This window comes from Bufo bufo, chromosome 4 (assembly GCF_905171765.1).
Source record: "Bufo bufo chromosome 4, aBufBuf1.1, whole genome shotgun sequence".
Taxonomy (NCBI): Eukaryota; Metazoa; Chordata; class Amphibia; order Anura; family Bufonidae; genus Bufo; species Bufo bufo.
In genome coordinates this window covers 269,101,906-269,126,297 of record NC_053392.1, presented here as the reverse complement: position 1 = coordinate 269,126,297, position 24,392 = coordinate 269,101,906, and the positions used below count along the sequence as shown (strand labels likewise).

Sequence of the window (24,392 nt, the reverse complement as noted above, 5' to 3'; positions counted from 1 at the left end):
CCGCCGCCATCTGGGACCGAGCACCCCAAAGGCAGCTTCAAGGAGTTCCCTGGCATGGCACTTCTTCAAAAAATGTGCTGACGACAAGACCCGAGTGGTTTGCACGCTGTGCCATCAGAGCCTGAAGCGAGGCATTAACGTTCTGAACCTTAGCACAACCTGCATGACCAGGCACCTGCATGCAAAGCATGAACTGCAGTGGAGTAAACACCTTAAAAACAAGGAAGTCACTCAGGCTCCCCCTGCTACCTCTTCTGCTGCTGCCGCCTCGGCCTCTTCTGCTGCTGCCGCCGCCTCGGCCTCTTCTGCTGCTGCCGCCGCCTCGGCCTCTTCTGCTGCTGCTGCCGCCGCATCGGCCTCTTCCTCCACGTCTGGAGGAACGTTGGCACCTGCCGCCCAGCAAACATGGGATGTACCACCAACACCACCACCTGCGTCACCAAGCATCTCAACCATGTCACACGGCAGCGTTCAGCTCTCCATCTCACAAACATTTGAGAGAAAGCGTAAATTCCCACCTAGCCACCCTCGATCCCTGGCCCTGAATGCCAGCATTTCTAAACTACTGGCCTATGAAATGCTGTCATTTAGGCTGGTGGACACACACAGCTTCAAACAGCTCATGTCGCTTGCTGTCCCACAGTATGTTGTTCCCAGCTTCCACTACTTCTCTAAGAGAGCCGTGCCTTCCCTGCACAAACAAGTGTCCGATAAAATCAAGTGTGCACTGCGCAACGCCATCTGTGGCAAGGTCCACCTAACCACAGATACGTGGACCAGTAAGCACGGCCAAGGAGGCTATATCTCCCTAACTGCACACTGGGTAAATGTAGTGGCGGCTGGGCCCCAGGCGGAGAGCTGTTTGGCGCATGTCCTTCCGCCGCAAGGATCGCAGGGCAACATTCTTTGCCTCCTGTCTCCTCCTCCTCCTACTCAGCTTCCTCCTCCTCTTCTTCCACCTGCTCATCCAGTCAGCCACACACCTTCACCACCAACTTCAGCACAGCCCGGGGTAAACGTCAGCAGGCCATTCTGAAACTCATATGTTTGGGGGACAGGCCCCACACCGCACAGGAGTTGTGGCGGGGTATAGAACAACAGACCGACGAGTGGTTGCTGCCGGTGAGCCTCAAGCCCGGCCTGGTGGTGTGCGATAATGGGCGAAATCTCGTTGCAGCTCTGGGACTAGCCGGTTTGACGCACATCCCTTGCCTGGCGCATGTGCTGAATTTGGTGGTGCAGAAGTTCATTCGCAACTACCCCGACATGTCAGAGCTGCTGCATAAAGTGCGGGCCGTCTGTTCGCGCTTCCGGCGTTCACACCCTGCCGCTGCTCGCCTGTCTGCGCTACAGCGTAACTTCGGCCTTCCCGCTCACCGCCTCATATGCGACGTGCCCACCAGGTGGAACTCCACCTTGCATATGCTGGACAGACTGTGCGAGCAGCAGCAGGCCATAGTGGAGTTTCAGCTGCAGCACGCACGGGTCAGTCGCACTGCGGATCAGACCCACTTCACCACCAATGACTGGGCCTCCATGCGAGACCTGTGTGCCCTGTTGCGCTGTTTCGAGTACTCCACCAACATGGCCAGTGGCGATGACGCCGTTATCAGCGTTACAATACCACTTCTATGTCTCCTTGAGAAAACACTTAGGGCGATGATGGAAGAGGAGGAGGAAGAGGAGGAAGAGGGGTCATTTTTAGCACTTTCAGGCCAGTCTCTTCAAAGTGACTCAGAGGGAGGTTTTTTGCAACACCAGAGGCCATGTACAAATGTGGCCAGACAGGGCCCACTACTGGAGGACGAGGAGGACGAGGATGAGGAGGATGAGGATGAAGCATGTTCACAGCGGGGTGGCACCCAAAGATGCTCGGGCCCATCACTGGTGCGTGGCTGGGGGGAAACACAGGACGATGACGATACGCCTCCCACAGAGGACAGCTTGTCCTTACCTCTGGGCAGCCTGGCACACATGAGCGACTACATGCTGCAGTGCCTGCGCAACGACAGCAGAGTTGCCCACATTTTATCGTGTGCGGACTACTGGGTTGCCACCCTGCTGGATCCCCGGTACAAAGACAATGTGCCCACCTTACTTCCTACACTGGAGCGTGATAGGAAGATGCGCGAGTACAAGCGCACGTTGGTAGACGCGCTACTGAGAGCATTCCCAAATGTCACAGGGGAACCAGTGGAAGCCCAAGGCGAAGGCAGAGGAGGCGCAAGAGGTCGCCAACTCAGCTGTGTCACGGCCAGCTCCTCTGAGGGCAGGGTTAGCATGGCAGAGATGTGGAAAAGTTTTGTCACCACGCCTCAGCTAACTGCACCACCACCTGATACGGAACGTGTTAGCAGGAGGCAACATTTCACTAACATGGTGGAACAGTACCTGTGCACACCCCTCCACGTACTGACTGATGGTTCGGCCCCATTCAACTTCTGGGTCTCCAAATTGTCCACGTGGCCAGAGCTAGCCTTTTATGCCTTGGAAGTGCTGGCCTGCCCGGCGGCCAGCGTTTTGTCTGAACGTGTATTCAGCACGGCAGGGGGCGTCATTACAGACAAACGCAGCCGCCTGTCTACAGCCAATGTGGACAAGCTGACGTTCATAAAAATGAACCAGGCATGGATCCCACAGGACCTGTCCATCCCTTGTGCAGATTAGATATTAACTACCTCCCCTTAACAATATATTATTCTACTCCAGGGCACTTCCTCATTCAATACTATTTTTAATTTCATTTTACCATTATATTGTGGGGCAACCCAAAGTTGAATGAACCTCTCCCCTGTCTGGGTGCCGGGGCCTAAATGTGTGACAGTGGCCTGTTCCAGTGGTGGGTGACGTGAAGCCTGATTCTCTGCTATGACATTAAGACAGATTCTGTGCTGACATGAGTCCAGATTCTCTGTTACGGGACCTCTCTCCTCTGCCTGGGTGCCTGGGCCTAAATGTGTGACAGTGGCCTGTTCCAGTGGTGGCTGACGTGAAGCCTGATTCTCTGCTATGACATGAAGACAGATTCTGCGCTGACATAAGGCCAGATTCTATGTTACGGGACCGCTCTCCTCTGTCTGGGTGCCGGGGCCTAAATGTGTGACAGTGGCCTGTTCCAGTGGTGGGTGACGTGATGCCTGATTCTCTGCTATGACATGAAGACAGATTCTGTGCTGACATAAGGCCAGATTCTCTGTTACAGGACCTCTCTCCTCTGTCTGGGTGCTGGGGCCTAAATGTGTGACAGTGGCCTGTTCCAGTGGTGGGTGACGTGAAGCTTGATTCTCTGCTATGACATGAAGACTGATTCTGTGCTGACATAAGGCCAGATTCTCTGTTACGGGACCTCTCTCCTCTGCCTGGGTGCCTGGGCCTAAATGTGTGACAGTGGCCTGTTCCAGTGGTGGGTGACGTGATGCCTGATTCTCTGCTATGACATGAAGACAGATTCTGTGCTGACATAAGGCCAGATTCTCTGTTACAGGACCTCTCTCCTCTGTCTGCGTGCCGGGGCCTAAATGTGTGACAGTGGCCTGTTCCAGTGGTGGGTGACGTGAAGCTTGATTCTCTGCTATGACATGAAGACTGATTCTGCGCTGACATAAGGCCAGATTCTCTGTTACGGGACCTCTCTCCTCTGCCTGGGTGCCTGGGCCTAAATGTGTGACAGTGGCCTGTTCCAGTGGTGGGTGACGTGATGCCTGATTCTCTGCTATGACATGAAGACAGATTCTGCGCTGACATAAGGCCAGATTCTCTGTTACGGGACCTCTCTCCTCTGCCTGGGTGCCTGGGCCTAAATGTGTGACAGTGGCCTGTTCCAGTGGTGGGTGACGTGATGCCTGATTCTCTGCTATGACATGAAGACAGATTCTGTGCTGACATAAGGCCAGATTCTCTGTTACAGGACCTCTCTCCTCTGTCTGGGTGCCGGGGCCTAAATGTGTGACAGTGGCCTGTTCCAGTGGTGGGTGTCGTGAAGCTTGATTCTCTGCTATGACATGAAGACTGATTCTGCGCAGACATAAGGCCAGATTCTCTGTTACGGGACCTCTCTCCTCTGCCTGGGTGCCGGGGCCTAAATGTGTGACAGTGGCCTGTTCCAGTGGTGGGTGACGTGAAGCCTGATTCTCTGCTATGACATGAATACAGATTCTGCGCTGACATAAGGCCAGATTCTCTGTTACGGGACCGCTCTCCTCTGTCTGGGTGCCGGGGCCTAAATGTGTGACAGTGGCCTGTTCCAGTGGTGGGTGACGTGAAGCCTGATTCTCTGCTATGACATGAATACAGATTCTGCGCTGACATAAGGCCAGATTCTCTGTTACGGGACCTCTCTCCTCTGTCTGGGTGCCGGGGCCTAAATGTGTGACAGTGGCCTGTTCCAGTGGTGGGTGACGTGATGCCTGATTCTCTGCTATGACATGAAGACAGATTCTGCGCTGACTTAAGGCCAGATTCTCTGTTACGGGACCGCTCTCCTCTGTCTGGGTGCCGGGGCCTAAATGTGTGACAGTGGCCTGTTCCAGTGGTGGGTGACGTGAAGCCTGATTCTCTGCTATGACATGAATACAGATTCTGCGCTGACATAAGGCCAGATTCTCTGTTACGGACCCTCTCTCCTCTGCCTGGGTGCCTGGGCCTAAATGTGTGACAGTGGCCTGTTCCAGTGGTGGGTGACGTGATGCCTGATTCTCTGCTATGACATGAAGACAGATTCTGCGCTGACATAAGGCCAGATTCTCTGTTACGGGACCTCTCTCCTCTGCCTGGGTGCCTGGGCCTAAATGTGTGACAGTGGCCTGTTGCAGTGGTGGGTGACGTGATGCCTGATTCTCTGCTATGACATGAAGACAGATTCTGTGCTGACATAAGGCCAGATTCTCTGTTACAGGACCTCTCTCCTCTGTCTAGGTGCCGGGGCCTAAATGTGTGACAGTGGCCTGTTCCAGTGGTGGGTGACGTGAAGCTTGATTCTCTGCTATGACATGAAGACAGATTCTGCGCTGACATAAGGCCAGATTCTCTGTTACGAGACCGCTCTCCTCTGTCTGGGTGCCGGGGCCTAAATGTGTGACAGTGGCCTGTTCCAGTGGTGGGTGACGTGAAGCCTGATTCTGTGCTATGACATGAAGCCAGATTCTGCGCTGACATGAAGCCAGATTCTCTGCTATGGCAAGAAGAGACTGATTCTCTGCTGACATGAAGCCAGATTCTTTGCTATGGCATGAAGAGACTGATTCTCTGCTGACGTGAAGCCAGATTCTCTGCTATGGGACCTCTGTCCAATTGATATTGGTTAATTTTTATTTTTTTAATTTTAATTTTAATTCATTTCCCTATCCACATTTGTTTGCAGGGGATTTACCTACATGTTGCTGCCGTTTGCAGCCCTCTAGCTCTTTCCTGGGCTGTTTTACAGCCTTTTTAGTGCCCAAAAGTTCGGGTCCCCATTGACTTCAATGGGGTTCGGGTTCGGGACGAAGTTCGGGTCGGGTTCGGATTCCGAACCCGAACATTTACGGGAAGTTCGGCCGAACTTCTCGAACCCGAACATCCAGGTGTTCGCTCAACTCTACTCGGGAGTAATCCCCACTTTAATTCCTAAGTAAGTTATGTAAGATCTCGCAATAGGTATACCCCCCATTTCATCACCTGACACCCTCTGCCCTCCACCCTTTAAAAATAGTATCTCGCTTTTTGATTTATTAATCTTTAACCCTGAAAGAAGGCCGAACTCCTCTAGTGCATCCATAATCCTCCCAAAATCCCTTTGAGGGTCAGATAGGAAAAGCAAGATATCATCGGCAAACAACGCCGTACGCAGTTGTTTCTTGCCCACCTCCAAGCCTTCAAAGAAATCTCCTGAATCAAGCCATCTAGACAAGGGCTCTATGGCCAAGTCAAACAGGAGAGGAGACAAGGGGCATCCCTGCCTAGTTCCCCTTTCTAACAGAAAAGAGTCAGATATACATCCCCCTGTACAAACCCTTGCCTTTGGACCTAAATATAACCCATCTAATAGAGTGCGGAACAATCCCGTAATACCCGCTGAATCCAAAGCTAGACCCAGCCATCTCCAATTAATGCTATCGAAAGCCTTTTCCGCATCTAGAGTGAGGATGGCTGGGTCTCGCCCCCGGTACTCCGCCCTGCCAGTCACAGAGAAGGCCAACAATACTTTTCTCAAATTAGTGACAGCCGCTCTACCTTTAATAAACCCAACCTGTGCGGGGGAGATCAAAGAGGGAAGAACCGATGCCAACCTATTGGCAAGCAATTTTGAAATGATCTTGATGTCATGGTTGATCAGGGATATTGGCCTATAAGATGCTAAATCCTCCGGATCTTTCCCAGCTTTATGGAGTAACGTTATATACGCTGTGTTCATATGTTCTGACAACGGAGTCCCCTCCACTATGGAAGAATACAGTGTCGTCAAATAAGGCACCACCTGAGCATCTAATGCTTTATAAAAGACCGCCGTTTACCCGTCTGGGCCTGGGGCTTTACCGGAAGGAAATGACTTTATAGTTGCTTGGACCTCAACTGCTGTCAAAGGGGCATTCAAAACATCCAACTGTTCCACTGTCAGAGTTGGCAAGGACATATGCTCAAAGAAAGCTTTCCCCTCTTCCACCCTATCCCCGGTATTCTGATAAAATGCTGCCATATACCGTTCAAACAATTTATTGATCTGTTGTGGTCTGTGCTCCCTGGTCCCATCCCCTTTCCTCACCACCTGGATATGATTCAGAGGACGTCTACCTTTAGCTAAAGAAGCTAACAGCTTCCCTTACTTATTGCCAAATCTATGCAACCTGGCCTCCATATGAGACCTCTTCGAAATCTCTATTTTCTCTGCCCATACATTGAAGTCTCTCTTAGCCGAGATCCAGCGTTCTTTAGTATTCTGGGTCTGGGCCAAGAGAAAGTTGCTATAGGCTTCCCTTAAACATGTACTTGCCTTCTCATACTGACTCCTGGCTATTTTCCTAATGGAGGACACATACGCCATCAACCTTCCCCTCAATATGGCTTTGGCCGTTTCCCAAAATAATACCGGATCATTCACATGCTGCCCATTGTCATCAACAAATTCCATCCACCATCCTTTCAGTAATTTTACAAATTCAGCATCCTTCACCAGGTAATTAGGAAATCTCCATATATATTCCCCTCCCCCCTTGTACACTTCCCTGATATCCATTAGGAGAGGTGAATGATCCGATATTACCATATCCCCTATAGCAATGTCGGTTACTCTATGCACAATAGCTGCCGATACAAAAAAATTATCAATTCTCGACCAACTCTTGTGCACATGAGAATAGTGAGTAAACTCCCGACCTTGGGGGTTGGAGACCCTCCACATATCTCTGAGAGACAACGACTCGGCAAAGTCCCCCAGAGGATTATAACGACAACTCTCACTAGTAGTCCTCCTATCCTCGTGCTGATTCATTACGGCGTTAAAATCACCCCCTAGTACTTTTACACCGTGTGTATCTTGCAACAGTCTAGTACATAAGGAATCAAGGAAGGCTTTCTGGCCCATATTGGGTGCATAAATGTTGTAAAGGCTAATGTCCCCAAACAGGCCAGAAATGTGCAAACGTAACACCCTGCCTGCATCGTCCGCAGTAACTGAGTGCACAGTATGTGACAAGTGACGGCTTATCAAAACTAAAACCCCTGCTTTTCTGTCCACCGCCGCAGAGCCATATACCTCCCCAACCCATAACTTCTTCATCCTATGGAAGTCCGCCGCCGCCAGGTGGGTCTCCTGCAACAAGGCAATATCAGCCTTCAATCTGCGCAAGTGTCTCAGAATTTTCATACGCTTATTAGGAGATTTCAACCCCTTTACATTCCATGAGATAATTCTCATAAATGGAATAGTTACGTAAGACCCACCTGACGGCAGAGAACCCCTCCCCACCTTGCTGTTATATCTTGAATATTATTCAAAGAAGCACGGCCTCCCAGCCCGACAGCACTCCATTTATCATCATACATTGATTGCACATAGACTGCCCTATAACATAAAATAATAAACCACATAGGAACTATGGTTAAGCAATATAAGTAAACTAAAAAGAACCACATATAAAACACAATTAGTTGTAGAACTCCCTTTTTTCTAGTATTAGACGCTCACCACCACCGCCTATTAGCAGGCACATACCAGAGTCTACTGGCATTGTAAAAGTCACTGTGAATACTTCTGTCATAGCTAACATGAAATAAACTCCCTTCCCCCTCCCCCAAAGCCATGAAGATAATATCCAGTATTCAGAACATAACCTGACATTGACATCACAGTCCACCCGTCTGCCGTGCGAAATTTGCTCCCGAAGATTTTGGAATCGTATTCATCCTCTGTGGAAGAGACGAGGAGATTGTATGAACCCGGTGCCAGCCATTATCTCCCTGTCGTATGGAAGTAACTCGACGATCCTCCTCAATATCAGCAGCTCCCGGACCACGGTTCACTTGGTTCCGCATAAATTCTTCCGCTTCCACTGGATCCGTGAACTGTTTAGCGCCACCATCCGACAACTGTATGCGTAGAATAGCAGGATATGCTAGCTGAAATCTTGTTCCGTTTTTGTAGAGGCTAGAGCAAACAGGCCCAAAAGCCCTCCGTTTACGCGCCACTTCTGCGGAGTAATCAGCAAAAAGTAGCACCTTTGACCCTCTCAGTATTAACGGCCCCCTTCTTGCTCGGTAGGCCCGCAGAATGTCCTCTTTGTCAGAGTAGTCTAAGTATTTGCAAATCGCCTGCCTTGGCCTTTGGTCTGTTCTGGTGTTAGCAGACGAGCCTTGGTTCTTCCATGGACCTACTCTATGAGCCCTTTCCACTTTTCTTCTTCCGCCCTGAAGCCCCAAGGCCTGAGGCAATTCCAATTCAAAAACTCGGCGAAGTTCTATCACCGGTACCGATTCAGGCACCCCAATCAAACGCAAATTGCTGCGTCTGGACCTGTTTTCAAGGTCCTCAATGCGGTCATTTAATTTCTCCGCCAGTAGATGTAAATCCCGCATCCTCTGTGCGGTATCTGATGCCTCCTCCTCCATGCAGGCCACCCGTTGTTCCACCTCAGATACCCTATGGTCTTGTAAGTCCACCTCCTCCTTAAGCTTATTCAGTGCAGCTTGCAGGGTGGCAGATAGAGAAGCTATAATATCGGGGGCTAGCTGTTTCGCCACTTCAATGGCCAGAGTTTTCACATCAATCGCCTTACCAGCGCTTTCAAACAAATCCAGCTGCGTGTCAGCCATCTGGGGATCTTGTTCCTCAGGAGACGCCGGTTTCGGTGAGGGGGGAGGAAGCGGCGCCATCTTTAGAGAAGTTCCGCTTGCACTATCAGCGTCGGCTGCCGTCTGAGTAGAAGTTTTCTGCCCACTTCTTAGCAGGTAACGCTCCATACACCCTTCAGGGCTCCACTCCGCCAGAAGCAGCCCTCTCACAGCTCCAAGCTGGCCGATGTTAGCAGATGTATTTGGCGGCGGTACGGAGCAGCAGTCTCCAGCGTCCTCACATACTAGCGCCGGAATCGGAAGTCAGGAGGTTTTAATATCTGGTATGTGTTGCATATCTTGTGGCCAAGGTTCACCGGGTTTTCCACCATTAGTATCTTCACAGCATAGACAATTGCCTTCAGATGACCCCAAAGATAAAAGTCTAAGGGGGTCAGATCGGGAGACCTTGGGGGCCATTCAACTGGCCCACGACGACCAATCCACTTTCCAGGAAACTGTTCATCTAGGAATGCTCGGACCTGACACCCATAATGTGGTGGTGCACCATCTTGCTGGAAAAAATCAGGGAACGTGCCAGCTTCAGTGCATAAAGAGGGAAACACATCATCATGTAGCAATTTCGCATATCCAGTGGCCAGTTGAATGGCCCCCAAGGTCTCCCGATCTGACCCCCTTAGACTTTTATCTTTGGGGTCATCTGAAGGCAATTTTCTATGCTGTAAACATACGAGATGTGCAGCACCTGAAACTACGGATACTGGAAGCCTGTGCTAGCATTTCTCCTGCGGTGTTGCTATCAGTGTGTGAAGAGTGGGAGAAGAGGGTTGCATTGACAATCCAACACAATAGGCAGCACATTGAACACATTTTATAAGTGGTCAGAAACTTGTAAATAACTCATAAAAGAATAAAGTTATGTTAAAACCAAGCACATCATTGTTTTTCTTGTGAAATTCCCAATAAGTTTGATGTGTCACATGACCCTCTTCCTATTGAAAAAACAAAAGTTGGATTCAAAATGTCCGACTTCAAAATGACCGCCATGGTCACCACCCATCTTGAAAAGTTTCCCCCCTCACATATACTAATGTGCCACAAACAGGAAATTAATATCACCAACCATTCCCATTTTATTAAGGTGTATCCATATAAATGGCCCACCCTGTATTTCTGGAGGGTAATAATATAACAGGCTATAGTTACTAAAGAGGGGTCGTTGATCCAGGAAGTTATTTTGATTGCCTGATTGGAGTCGGGAAGGCATTTTTTCCCCCTTAAGTGGGGAAAAGTGGGTTCTACCTCACAGTTTTTTTTTTGCCTTCCTCTGGATCAACTTGCAGGATAACAGGCCGAACTAAATGGACAGAGGTCTTTTTTTCAGCCTTATAAACTATGTTATACAGCGGTTTTTAAGACAAGTTCCATTCAGAACAAAGAAGTTGAGTGCACATGCTCAGCGTAATTTTTCAAAACAGATAAAATGTTAATGTAGGTCTCCTTTAAAAAGGACAAGTGAGTATGTGTATAACATCTCTCCACTGCTGACACTGTAGATGTCTTGATTTTAAGATGTAACGTATAGTGAACTTTATTTCTTACAATTTTCTAATACAAGATTTTAAATGCACAGTGCTGCCATCTTCTCACACACTTTCATTGTTTGGTACCATATGCTTTTTCCTGGTTTTCCTTGTTGCTTATATCATAATACTTTAATTCCAGTATCTAACTATTTTATACAGTGTTTAACAGCTTTAGATATTGTTAGATAGGAAATAGTAGGTGGAAATAGAAACAAGAATTACTACATTAACTCCAGATGGAGCAAGATGGGAATTCCCTTTTGGAAAATTTGACTTTGGAATAACTGATTTCTAGTCCAAGTTGTTCTTGGAACTAAGAGTCTCTAAAGGAGAACAACCAACGCTCTAATGGATATCTTAATAATACTGCTCTGGAAAATCCATTATACACAAAGTAAAACAGACAAAAGTGGCATGCTGACACGTATATACGTACAAATGTACTATATGAAGCCAATATCATATTGATTAGCAAACTGTATAATATTTTATTATGCAATAGTAATTATTTTATTTTTACTTGAAATCACTGGTTAATGTAAATCAGCACTGTAATAAAAAAATAAAATAAAATAAAAAACTGAATTGTAAAGTAAGGCTTATAATGGTTATTATACACCCATCTCATACTATCTACTGGATTGGTACAGAGTACAAAAGGGAAATTTGTCATGAACGCAACCTGCATCTAATGACTGGGGTTTGGCCTCGTACATAGCAGACCCATACAGAAATATAGGGAGTGTTTCTAGCTCCACTCTAAAGAACCATGGACACTTATTTTAGTGGAGAATAACTCAGTATAATGAGATCTTATAATTGTGTAGCCATTTTATCTGTTAGTCTGTTGACCATACACTGCGTGCAGAATTATTAAGCAAATTAGTATTTTGACCACATCATCCTCTTTATGCATGTTGTCTTACTCCAAGCTGTATAGGCTCGAAAGCCTACTACCAATTAAGCATATTAGGTGATGTGCATCTCTGTAATGAGAAGGGGTGTGGTCTAATGACATCAACACCCTATATTAGGTGTGCATAATTATTAGGCAACTTCCTTTCCTTTGGCAAAATGGGTCAAAAGAAGGACTTGACAGGCTCAGAAAAGTCAAAAATAGTGAGATATCTTGCAGAGGGATGTAGCACTCTTAAAATTGCAAAGCTTCTGAAGCGTGATCATCGAACAATCAAGCGTTTCATTCAAAATAGTCAACAGGGTCGCAAGAAGCGTGTGAAAAAACCAAGGCGCAAAATAACTGCCCATGAACTGAGAAAAGTCAAGCGTGCAGCTGCCAAGATGCCACTTGCCACCAGTTTGGCCATATTTCAGAGCTGCAACATCACTGGAATGCCCAAAAGCACAAGGTGTGCAATACTCAGAGACATGGCCAAGGTAAGAAAGGCTGAAAGACGACCACCACTGAACAAGACACAAACTGAAACGTCAAGACTGGGCCAAGAAATATCTCAAGACTGATTTTTCTAAGGTTTTATGGACTGATGAAATGAGAGTGAGTCTTGATGGGCCAGATGGATGGGCCCATGGCTGGATTGGTAAAGGGCAGAGAGCTCCAGTCCGACTCAGACGCCAGCAAGGTGGAGGTGGAGTACTGGTTTGGGCTGGTATCATCAAAGATGAGCTTGTGGGGCCTTTTCGGGTTGAGGATGGAGTCAAGCTCAACTCCCAGTCCTACTGACAGTTTCTGGAAGACACCTTCTTCAAGCAGTGGTACAGGAAGAAGTCTGCATCCTTCAAGAAAAACATGATTTTCATGCAGGACAATGCTCCATCACACGCGTCCAAGTACTCCACAGCGTGGCTGGCAAGAAAGGGTATAAAAGAAGAAAATCTAATGACATGGCCTCCTTGTTCACCTGATCTGAACCCCATTGAGAACCTGTGGTCCATCATCAAATGTGAGATTTACAAGGAGGGGAAACAGTACACCTCTCTGAACAGTGTCTGGGAGGCTGTGGTTGCTGCTGCACGCAATGTTGATGGTGAACAGATCAAAACACTGACAGAATCCATGGATGGCAGGCTTTTGAGTGTCCTTGCAAAGAAAGGTGGCTATATTGGTCACTGATTTGTTTTTGTTTTGTTTTTGAATGTCAGAAATGTATATTTGTGAATGTTGAGATGTTATATTGGTTTCACTGGTAAAAATAAATAATTGAAATGGGTATATATTTGTTTTTTGTTAAGTTGCCTAATAATTATGCACAGTAATAGTCACCTGCACACACAGATATCCCCCTAAAATAGCTAAAACTAAAAACAAACTAAAAACTACTTCCAAAAATATTCAGCTTTGATATTAATGAGTTTTTTGGGTTCACTGAGAACATGGTTGTTGTTCAATAATAAAACTAATCCTCAAAAATACAACTTGCCTAATAATTCTGCACTCCCTGTATATTAAACAATTCATTAAGCAAATCTGTTTCTTATGCATTTTCCTAATCACAACTTAAGTGTTTTTTAACACCTTGGGATAATTTATTTCCTAAGTTTAGAAAGGAATGAGAAATACATAGTTAATGTATGCAGTCCAGAAACAAGCTGTCCGTCTGAAACAGAATAAGAAATTACACATGCTGTGCTATTCAGGACTACAATGAAGACATATTGGGAGCATAAACATACCAATTGAAATACAGCAGAGAACTTGCGTTGTTGCCCAGAAATGGTACTCTGCATATATGCAAAATTTCGATGCCAGCTGCAATTTAGGTACTTAACTACATTTTATTTGTCTCACCTTAGGGAATGATGGGAGTAGAAGGCTTACCTGGTTCGCCTGGAATATATGGACCAAAGGTAACACTATATTAGTTATCTTATTTTTAACTGAAGGCTGTACCCCTTGATGTATTAACATGTTGTTGGGCCATCTTGACATTAAAGGGGTTGTCTCACATCAGCAAATGGCATTTATCATGTACAGAAAGTTAATACAAGGCACTTACTAATGTATTGTGATGGTCTATATTGCTCCTTTGCTGGCTTGATCAATTTTTCCATCACATTATAAAGTTCTCCTTTCCATGCAATCCAGCAGTGGTGGTTGTGCTTATACATTATAAAAAAAAGTGTTGGCCTCTCTGGTGGCTGGTACCATAGGAGCACACATAGGCTGTCACTTTTTCCTATAGTGTGCAAGCACGGCCACCAATGCTGGATTACAGGGTGATCATAACCATGGAAGCGACTAGTGTATAATGTGATGGAAAAATGAATCCAGCCAACAAAGGAGGCAATATGGACAATAACAATAAAATGCCATTTGATGAAGTGAGACAACCCCTTTAAGGTTATTAGAGCTGCACTTCTGCCAGTGATCATGTGGACAGTGCAGTCAACCCTGTGATCATGGTGTGAACACTATGGAGCTAGCCTTGAGCCTGATGATGTTCCCAAGGTTGTGTCTTGTAAATGCCTATTTTAAGGGAACAGTGGTATGCACAGGCACATTATGCTGGAATGTAAAGGTAGTATGGCTAAAAGCATTTTTCTGTAAACCGTATATAAATATATATATATATATTAGTGGACTTCGATCTGAATTTTAGGATAAATTCAATTCGCTGCAAAGCCAAATTTCCTCATGCTTTGTGTTAATGAATTGATTTAACCTGAAATGGTGTTAAAAAAAATTATGCTTACCTCATCCAATTGCTTGTGAAGTAATTCATCACAAAGCAATTTTTTTTTGTAAAATTCGGCGAGGCAGCTGAATTGAATTTTTTAATTTACATTATTAACCTGTTCAATTCACACCACTCTCCACCATTTTTCTGGAGAGATGATTTGCTGTACATATGTGTGACCACTGTAGCCAATCAGTGATCTTAGCAGTTATGTTTTGTACTTGTTAGCATCACTTCTGAGGCCATTGATGCAGCTCTAATGTTGATATACAGTATCATATCTCCAGGAAATGAAAAAAAGAAAAAAAGTAAAAAAACAAACACCATGTAGTACGACTAGAGCATCAGCAATGGAGTATTCCCATTCTCCCCATTGACTGATATGGAGAACAGAGCAGGGAAAGTGGTGGCTGGAGTACCCCGGGTTTCCCCAGATCCGGCCACGACCAAGTGCTCTCCCCGTGGAAATTAATGATTACCATTAAGCGGCCACCGTACCCATTCACTTCTATTGGCCTGACGAAAATAGTCAAGCCAGTGCTCAGCTATTTTTGGCAACCTCATAGAAATGAATGGAGAACAGATTCGCATACGCAGCGTGCCCTCCACCACTTTCAAGGCTTCATTCTCTGTGTAGGTGCGGGTCCCAGAGGTGGGACCTAGCGATGCCCCCATTGTCTGAGATGGGAAAACCCCTTTAACAAGTAAGTAAGAAGTCTGCATTTCTTTTTTTTCGTACAGGTATGACATTAGAAGCCTGCAATTGTATGGAGTGTGCTGAGGCAAAGAGCGTGCTCCATACGTGGTGGGTCCTGGTTGTATTATTACAATAACAGGGAATGACCACTCAGATGGTGCATTCAATCCGACAAAAATATATAAACAATAAAAATATAAACATATTAGGTATCACCGCCTCTGAAAATGTCTAAACTATTAAAATATATATTTTTTAATTTCCTGTGCGGTCACAGGAAAAAAAAAATCAAAAACACGAGATTTGCAGTTTTTTTGGTCATCTTCTCCGCCCCAAAAATTTAATTAGGGCTTATGCACATAAACATATTTTCTTTCCGCCTCCGTTCAGTTTTTTTTGTGGACCGTATGCGTAACCATCCACTTCAATGGGTCTGCAATAACAACGGAAGGTACTCCGTGTGCATTCCGTTTCCGTATTTCTGTTCCGCAAAAAAGTAGTGCATGTCCTATTATTGTCCGCAAATCACGGTCCGAGGCCCCATTTAAGTCAATCGGTCTGCAAAAAATACGGAACGCAAACGGAACACATCCGTATGCCATCCGTATTTCATCCGTATTTTGCAGATCCATACTGTAGAAATGCTATGCCCAGCCATTTTGCTCATGTGTTTGGTGATTAATAAGTTACTGTTTCCGATACACAAAAAACAGATTGCATACGGAAACCATACGGATATGTTTTGTGGAATAACGGCACGGAAGAGGACTTAAATCAGAGAAAAAAAAACTTCAGATACGGAACAACGGATCAGTGAAAAACGGACCACAAAACAACAACGATCCTGTGCAAGAGCCCTAACAGTGATCAAAAAGTCATACATACCACAAAAACGGTAGCAATAAAAACTACAGTTTGTTCCACAAAACACAAGCCCTCATACAGTTCTATAGACTGAAAAAGAATAAAAAGTTATGTCTGTCAGAAAATGGTGATGCAAAGAAACTTTTGATTATTTTCAATTTTTTTTTTTTTTTAGTAATTAAACTAAATAAAAACTAGGCAAGTTTGGTATCACCATAATCATATTCAGCTGCAGAATAAGGACGTCATGTCATTTTTAGTGCTCAGTGAACTCCATGATGTCAAAACCCCCAATAAACTTGGCAGAGTTGTGTGGTGTATTTTTTTTCAATTTTACCATAAAAAATGCCTCTTGTCCTAAAACAAGCCCTGATATGGCTATGTGAACAGAAAAATAAAAAAAAGTTATAGCTATTGGAACGCGGGGAGAAAAAATGAAATAAAAAATGCATGAGGAAGTAGTTTCTAACACAGACATGTTTGGAGAGGTGGCAGGCCCTCTTCAAATATCAAAATGCAATCTACAGAAAGTAAAATCTATTTCACATTGACTTTGCAATAGTTGATTAAACAAAAATGTGCATTTGGCAGAAACCATTTCCACTAGGCAAATCTTTTAACTGTCTACCAGCTCTTGACATCCAATTTTTTGCCTTTTTTCTCAAATATTTTAATCCATTTTATTCAGAGGATCTCTTTCCCCTTTCCTATACTTTTTGGCCTAAAAATTTAATTCCATTCCTTCAACTCTTATTTCTTCACGAATATTCAATTATTTTATGCTTGTTCAATTTCTTAATAAATAGAATGAAGTGTGTGCAATGTGCATCAGTTTGTGTGGAATGCAACATAAGCATGGCCAGGTTTTATATATGAATTATAAAAAAAAATGGCACAGAATAAGTGCTATAAATTTTGCAAATGTAAAAATGAATGTTTGTGATGTCTATTTCAACAAATTTATCAAATGTTGCATAGGCAATGACAAATTTATTGTGAAATAGGAAAATATATCCTGTTAGTTTTAACATGTGTTATCCTTAACATGTATAAGTGAATGTATGCCCCATTTCTAACTACTGTGTGTTAGGAAAGTATATCTCTAGTGTTGAGCGGACCCGAACTGTAAAATTCGGGTCAGTACCGAACTTTGCGAGTTCGGGTATCCGGGCCCGAACCCGAACTTTGCTAGAAAAGTTTGGCTTCAAGTTCGTTGTTCGGGCATTTAACCAAGCTTGTTGAAAAGCTGCAGGGCAGCCATTCAACAAGCTTTTAAGCTGTAGGCACTTAGAAGCCATCACAGCCATGCCTACTAATGGCATGGCTGTGATTGGCCGGTGCATCATGTGACCCAGCTTCTATAAAATCTGGATCACATGTAGCACCGCTCATCAGCTCTGAGTATTGCAGGGACAGGAAGCAGGCAGCTTAACTGAGGGAGAGAGAGTTAGGATCTGGCTATTTGTTTTGTGTGTGACCTACAGTATACTGTTTGCTGAATTTTTTGGTGTAATAAAACACAGATTTTTGGATTGAAGTTCGAGAGTGCCGTGACCTTTCCAAAGTCTGTCTACGTTTTTGGGGGGTCCCTGAGGCCGGGATCTGACGCCACGAACACCGCCGCCAGTAGTGAATTGCTTTCAAGTGGTGCTGTCCTACTCAATTTTTTTGACCTACAGTATAAAGATTCTTTGTGGGTGCTATACACCAGCTTTGCACCCCTGACACAGAGATATAATACTAAATCTGACAGTTTATTCTGTGGGTGACCTATAGCGATCTTTTGTGAGCGCAATGAACCATCTTTGCACCCCTGACACAGAAATATAATAATTAATCTGGCTGTTAATCCTTTGTGATTTCAGGTACCCGGGCCCGAACCCAAACTTTGCCGGAAAAGTTTGGGTTCAAGTTCTGTGTTCGGGCATTTAATAAAGCTTGTTGAAAGGCTGAAGGGCAGCCAAACAACAAGCTTTTAAGCTGTAGGCACTTAGAAGTCTTCACAGCCATGCCTACTAATGGCATGGCTGTGATTGGCCGGTGCATCATGTGACCAAGCTTCTATAAAAACTAGATCACATGTAGCACCGCCCATCAGCTCTGAGTATTGCAGGGACAGCTGAACTGAGGGAGAGAGTTAGGAATCTGGCTATTTGTTTTATGGGTAATCTACAGTATAAAGATTTTTTGTGGGTGCAATACACCAGCTTTGCACCCCTGACAAAGATATATAATACTAAATCTGACTGTTAATTCTGTGGTTGACCTATAGCGATCTTTTGTGGGTGCAATGTACCATCTTTGCACCCTTGACAAAGAAATATAATAATTAATCTGGCTGTTAGTTTGGTGGGTGACATATTCCCATTCTTGTTGTGAGGTACATCTGCATTGCATACCTGACAGGGAAATAAATACAGTACATCCATCTGTTAGTTCGGTGGGTGACATGTACCCATTTTTTATCTGAGGTACATCTGCATTGCATACGTGACCAGTCAGTCGGTCAGTACTGAACTTTGCAAATTCGAGTACCCGGGCCCGAACCCGAACTTTGCCGCAAAAGTTTGGGTTCAAGTTCGGTGTTCAGGCATTTAAAGGGAGTCTTTCACCTATACTGACTGTTTTTGAACACTAACACCATTCTCAGCATTATAGTACCCATATGTGAATGCTACTTACTGTTTAGCTGTCCGTCGGTTATTTCCTTCAAAAAACACTTTAATCCAATATTCAAATTAGGTCTGAAGGTGCCCAGGGGCGGCGTTCAAGCGGCCAGTGCCCAGGCCCCTCTTTGCTATTCATATGAAACCTCTCCCCTTTAAACACTCAGGCCGTCCCTAGGTTCTTCTTATTACCGCCTCCCTTCAGTGTGAAATGCCGCATCTGCACCGTGCGCCGCGCCTGCACACAGCATTACCCATTAGGGGCATCGGCATCCGAGCGTTAATTGCACATGCGCTGGCCCCAACATCCCGATCTAGCCGGCGGCTACTTCCGCTGGCTAGATCGGGATGTTGGGGCCAGCTCATGTGCAATAAACGCTCGGATGCCGATGCCCATAATGGGTAATGCTGTGCGCAGGCGCGGCGATCCGGATGCACGTCGCAGGCGCGGCATTTCACACTGAAGGGAGGCGGTAATAAGAAGAACCTAGGGACGGCCTGAGTGTTTAAAGGGGAGGGGTTTCATATGAATAGCGAAGAGGGGCCTGGGCACCGGCCGCTTGAATGCCGCCCCTGGGCACCTTCAGACCTAATTTTAATATTGGATTAAAGTGTTTTTTGAAGAAAATAAGCGACGGACAGCTAAACAGTAAGTAGCATTCACATATGGGTACTATAATGCTGAGAATGGTGTTAGTGTTCAAAAACAGTCAGTATACACTCACCTAAAGAATTTTTAGGAACACCTGTTCTATTTCTCATTAATGCAATTATCTAGTCAACCAATCACATGGCAGTTGCTTCAATGCATTTAGGGGTGTGGTCCTGGTCAAGACAATCTCCTGAACTCTAAACTGAATGTCAGAATGGGAAAGAAAGGCGATTTAAGCAATTTTGAGCGTGGCATGGTTGTTGGTGCCAGACGGGCCGGTCTGAGTATTTCACAATCTGCTCAGTTACTGGGATTTTCACGCACAACCATTTCTAGGGTTTACAAAGAATGGTGTGAAAAGGGAAAAACATCCAGTATGCGGCAGTCCTGTGGGCAAAAATGCCTTGTGGATGCTAGAGGTCAGAGGAGAATGGGCTGACTGATTCAAGCTGATAGAAGAGCAACGTTGACTGAAATAACCACCCGTTACAACCGAGGTATGCAGCAAAGCATTTGTGAAGCCACAACACGCACAACCTTGAGGCGGATGGGCTACAACAGCAGAAGACCCCACCGGGTACCACTCATCTCCACTACAAATAGGAAAAAGAGGCTACAATTTGCACGAGCTCACCAAAATTGGACTGTTGAAGACTGGAAAAATGTTGCCTGGTCTGATGAGTCTCGATTTCTGTTGAGACATTCATATGGTAGAGTCCGAATTTGGCGTAAACAGAATGAGAACATGTATCCATCCTCTGATGGCTACTTCCAGCAGGATAATGCACCATGTCACAAAGCTCAAATCATTTCAAATTGGTTTCTTGAACATGACAATGAGTTCACTGTACTAAAATGGCCCCCACAGTCACCAGATCTCAATCCAATAGAGCATCTTTGGGATGTGGTGGAACAGGAGCTTCGTGCCCTGGATGTGCATCCCTCAAATCTCCATCAACTGCAAGATGCTATCCTATCAATATGGGCCAACATTTCTAAAGAATGCTGTCAGCACCTTGTTGAATCAATGCCACGTAGAATTAAGGCAGTTCTGAAGGCAAAAGGGGGTCCAACACCGTATTAGTATGGTGTTCCTAATAATTCTTTAGGTGAGTGTAGGTGAAAGACTCCTTTTAACAAAACTTGTTGAAAGACTGCAGGGCAGCCAATCAAAAAGCTTTTAAGCAGTAGGCACTTAGAAGCCATCACAGTCATGCCTTCTAATGGCATGGCTGTAATTGGCCGGTGAATCATGTGACCCAGCTTCTATAAAAGCTCTGAGTATTGCAGGGACAGGAAGCAGGCAGCTGAACTGAGGGAGAGAGTTAGGAATCTGACTCTTTATTCTGTGGGTGACCTATAGCAATCTTTTGTGGGTGCAATGAACAGTGACAGTGAAATTGATATAGTTAATTTGTCTGTTAGTTCGGTGGGTGAAATATACACAATTTTTGTGTGAGGTACACCTGCATTGCATACGTGACACTGAAATTTATATAGTTAATCCGTCTGTTAGCTTGGTGGGTGACATATTTCCATTCTTGTTGTGAGATACACCTGCATTGCATACGTGACAGTGAAATTGACATCGTTAATTCGTCTGTTAGTTCGGTGGGTGACATATACCCAATTTTTCTGTGAGGTACACCTGCATTGCATACGTGACAGGGAAATGAATATACTTAATCCGTCTGATAGTATGGTGGGTGACATACCCATTTTTGTCCAAGGTGCACCTGCATTGCATACGTAACATTGAAATTTATATAGTTAATCCGTCTGTTAGATTGGTGGGTGACATATTTCCATTCTTGTTGTGAGGTACACCTGCACTGCATACGTGACAGTGAAATTGATATAGTTAATCTGTCTGTTAGATTGGTGGGTGACATATTCCCATTCTTGTTGTGAGGTACACCTGCACTGCATATCTGACAGAGAAATAAATACAGTTAATTTGTCTGTTAGTTCAGTGGGTGACATATACCCATTTTTGTCCGAGGTGCACCTGCATTGCATACGTGACAGTGAAATTGACATAGTTAATTCGTCTGTTAGTTCGTTGGGTGACATATACCCAATTTTTGTGTGAGGTACACCTGCATTGCATATGTGACAGTGACATTGATATAGTTAATTCATCTGTTTGTTGGATAGGTCAAATATACCTAATTTTTGTGTGAGGTACACCTGCTTTGCATACGTGACAGTGAAATTGACATAGATAATTTATCTGTTAGTTCGGTGGGTGAAATATACCCAATTTTTGTGTGAGGTACACCTGCATTGAATGCGTGACAGTGAATTTGACCTAGTTAATTTGTCTGTTATTTCAATGGGTGAAATATATCCAATGTTTGTGTGAGGTACACCTGCATTACATACGTGACAGAGAAATTAACATAGTTAATCTGTCTGTTAGTTCGGTGGGTGACCTCAAAGAATGAGGAGAGCATCAAATAAGGGACATGGCCCTGGTTGTGGTACTGCTGGTGTTTGTGGAGTTCCTGTTGCAGGGATAGGATGTGGTCTATCTGTGCCAGCTACAAGCCCAAATGATACATCTTCCTCAGGTGCATGTAGATGACAAAAACTTCAGCGTTATTTTGTAGGCCAGAATACCGGTGTGTGAATGGTGAGGCCAGAACAAGTAAAGGCCGTAGTAGATTGGGTGTCTGACAGTGCCTCCAGTTCCTTCACATTGTCTCCCACCCGGTCCCCTGCTGAAAGAGCAGAGTTGGCACCTGCAGCCCATGGGCATCTGTCTTTCACCTCACCCCCTTGCAAATCAGCTAAGCAGTCTGAGCCCCAAGTCATGCAGTAGTCTCTTATGCTTTTTGATGACTCTGGTCGCAGGGTTTCCGTGGGCCATCCACCTAGCCCTGCCCCAGAAGTGGAAGAGATTGAGTGCACAAATGCACAACCACCTATGTTTCAGGATATGGACATGGGAGAACCACCGCAGCACGTCTCTGATAATGACGAAACACAGGTGCCAACTGCTGCAGCTTTCTGCAGTGCGCAGACCGGCAAGGAGGCCAGGGGTGAGGATTGGGTGGAAGATGATGTGGAGGATGATGAGGTCCTAGACCCCACATGGTATCAAGGTCATGCGAGTAACGTGTGCAGTTCGGAGGAAGAGGTGGTGGTCACACAGCGCCAGCCGCACAGCAAAAGAGGAAGCATGGTGCAAAAGCAGATTAGCCGTCCCCTAGCCAGTAAGCCTTCTACTGCCCACCACACCCAGGGACTGAGCAAACCAAAGCCAGCTCCAAGGAGTTCCCTGGCATAGCAGTTCTTCAGACAATGAGCTGACAAAAAGACACAAGTGGTTTGCACGCTGTGCAATCAGTTCCTGAAGTGAGGCATACATGTTCTAAAACTGAGCACCACCTGCATGACCAGGCATCTAAATACAAAGCACGAGCTGCAGTGGAGTAAACACCTCAAAAACCACAAAGATCTCAGGCTCCTCCTGCTCCCTCTTCTGCTGCAGTTTCGGCCTCTTCCTCCACCTCTGGAGTGACAGTGGCACCTGCCACCTAGCAAACAGAGGATGTGGCAGCAATGCCACCATCTCCATCACCATCACCAAGCATCTCCACACTGTCCCATGAAAGCATTCAGCTGTCCATCTCGCAAACACTGGAGAGAAAGAGGAAGTACCCCCCTACCCACCCACGATCCCTGGCCCTGAATGCCAGCATTTAATAATTCCTGGCCTTTGAAATGCTGTCAATTCGTATGGTGGAGATGGAGACTTTTAAAAACCTTATGGCGGTGGCTGTCCCACAGTATGTGGTTCCCAGCCACCACTACTTTTCCAGTCAAGCCATCCCTGCCCTGCACAACCAAGTGGCGGGCAAAATTAAGTGTGCACTGCACAACGCCATCTGTGACAAGGTCCACATAACCACCCATATGTGGACCAGTAAGCATGGGCAGGGACGGTTTATCTCCCTAACTGCACACTGGGTAAATGCAGTGGCGGCTGGGCCTGAGGCGGATTGCAGGACGTTTCTATTTGCCTCCTCCTCCTACTCCACTTCCTCCTCTACCACCTCCTTATCTGGTCAGTGTAACACCTTCACCACCAACTTTAGCACAGCCAGGGGGAAACGAAAGCAGGCAGTTTTGAAACTCATCTGTTTGGGGGAAAACCCCACACCGCGCAGGAGCTGTGGACGGGCATGGAACAACAGACCGATGAGTGGTTGGTACCACTGAGCCTCAAGCCCGGCCTGGTGGTGTGCGATAACGGGCGAAATCTCATAGCAGCTCTGGGCCTAGCCGGTTTGACGCACATCCCTTGCCTGGGGCATGTGCTGAATTTGGTGGCACAGAGGTTCCTGAAGAAATACCCTGATATGTCAGAGCTGCTGCAGAAAGTGTGGGCCGTCTCTTCGCACTTTTGGCATTCTCACACTGCTGCTGCTTGCCTGTCTGCGCTGCAGCGTAACTTCGGCCTTTCAGCTCACCGCCTCATATGCGACGTACCCACAAGGTAGAACTCTACCTTGCACATGCTGGAGAGACTATGCGAGCAGCAGCAGGCGATAGTGGAGTTTCAGCTGCAGCACACACCGGTGAGTCGCTCTGCGGAACAGCACCACTTCACCACCAACGAGTGGGCCTCCATGCGGGACGTGTGTGCCGTGTTGCGCTGTTTCGAATACTCCACCAACATGGCCAGTGCCGATTACGCCGTCCTCAGCGTTACTATCCCACTTCTATGTCTCCTTGAAAAAACACTTTGGGCGATGATGGAAGAGGATGTGGCACAGGAGGAAGAGGAGGAGGAAGAGGGATCATTTCCACGGTTATCAGGCTAGTCATTCACAAGTGGCTCGGAGGGTGTGTTCCTGCATTATCATAGGCCAGGTACACAACTGTCCAGCCTGGGCACAGTTGTGGAAGATGTGGAGGAGGAGGATGATGAGGAGGAGGTACCATGTTCACAGCAGGGTGGCACCCAAAGCAGCTCTAGGGCATCACTGGAGCATGGCTGGG

The 24,392-nt window shown here is 45.9% G+C and overlaps 1 protein-coding gene across 2 annotated transcripts in view; it reads left to right on the top strand.

Moving 5' to 3' along the window:
- Window positions 1-24,392, top strand: part of COL21A1 (collagen type XXI alpha 1 chain) — a 465,445-nt gene that overhangs the window by 354,007 nt on the left and 87,046 nt on the right. For both annotated transcript variants that reach the window (XR_005778297.1, XM_040428578.1), the window contains exon 20: window positions 13,620-13,673. Coding sequence is in view for 1 of the 2 variants with exons in the window: in XM_040428578.1 (XP_040284512.1) it covers window positions 13,620-13,673 (54 nt within the window). In the remaining variant the exon portion in view is untranslated. The remainder of the gene's footprint in view (window positions 1-13,619; window positions 13,674-24,392) is intronic.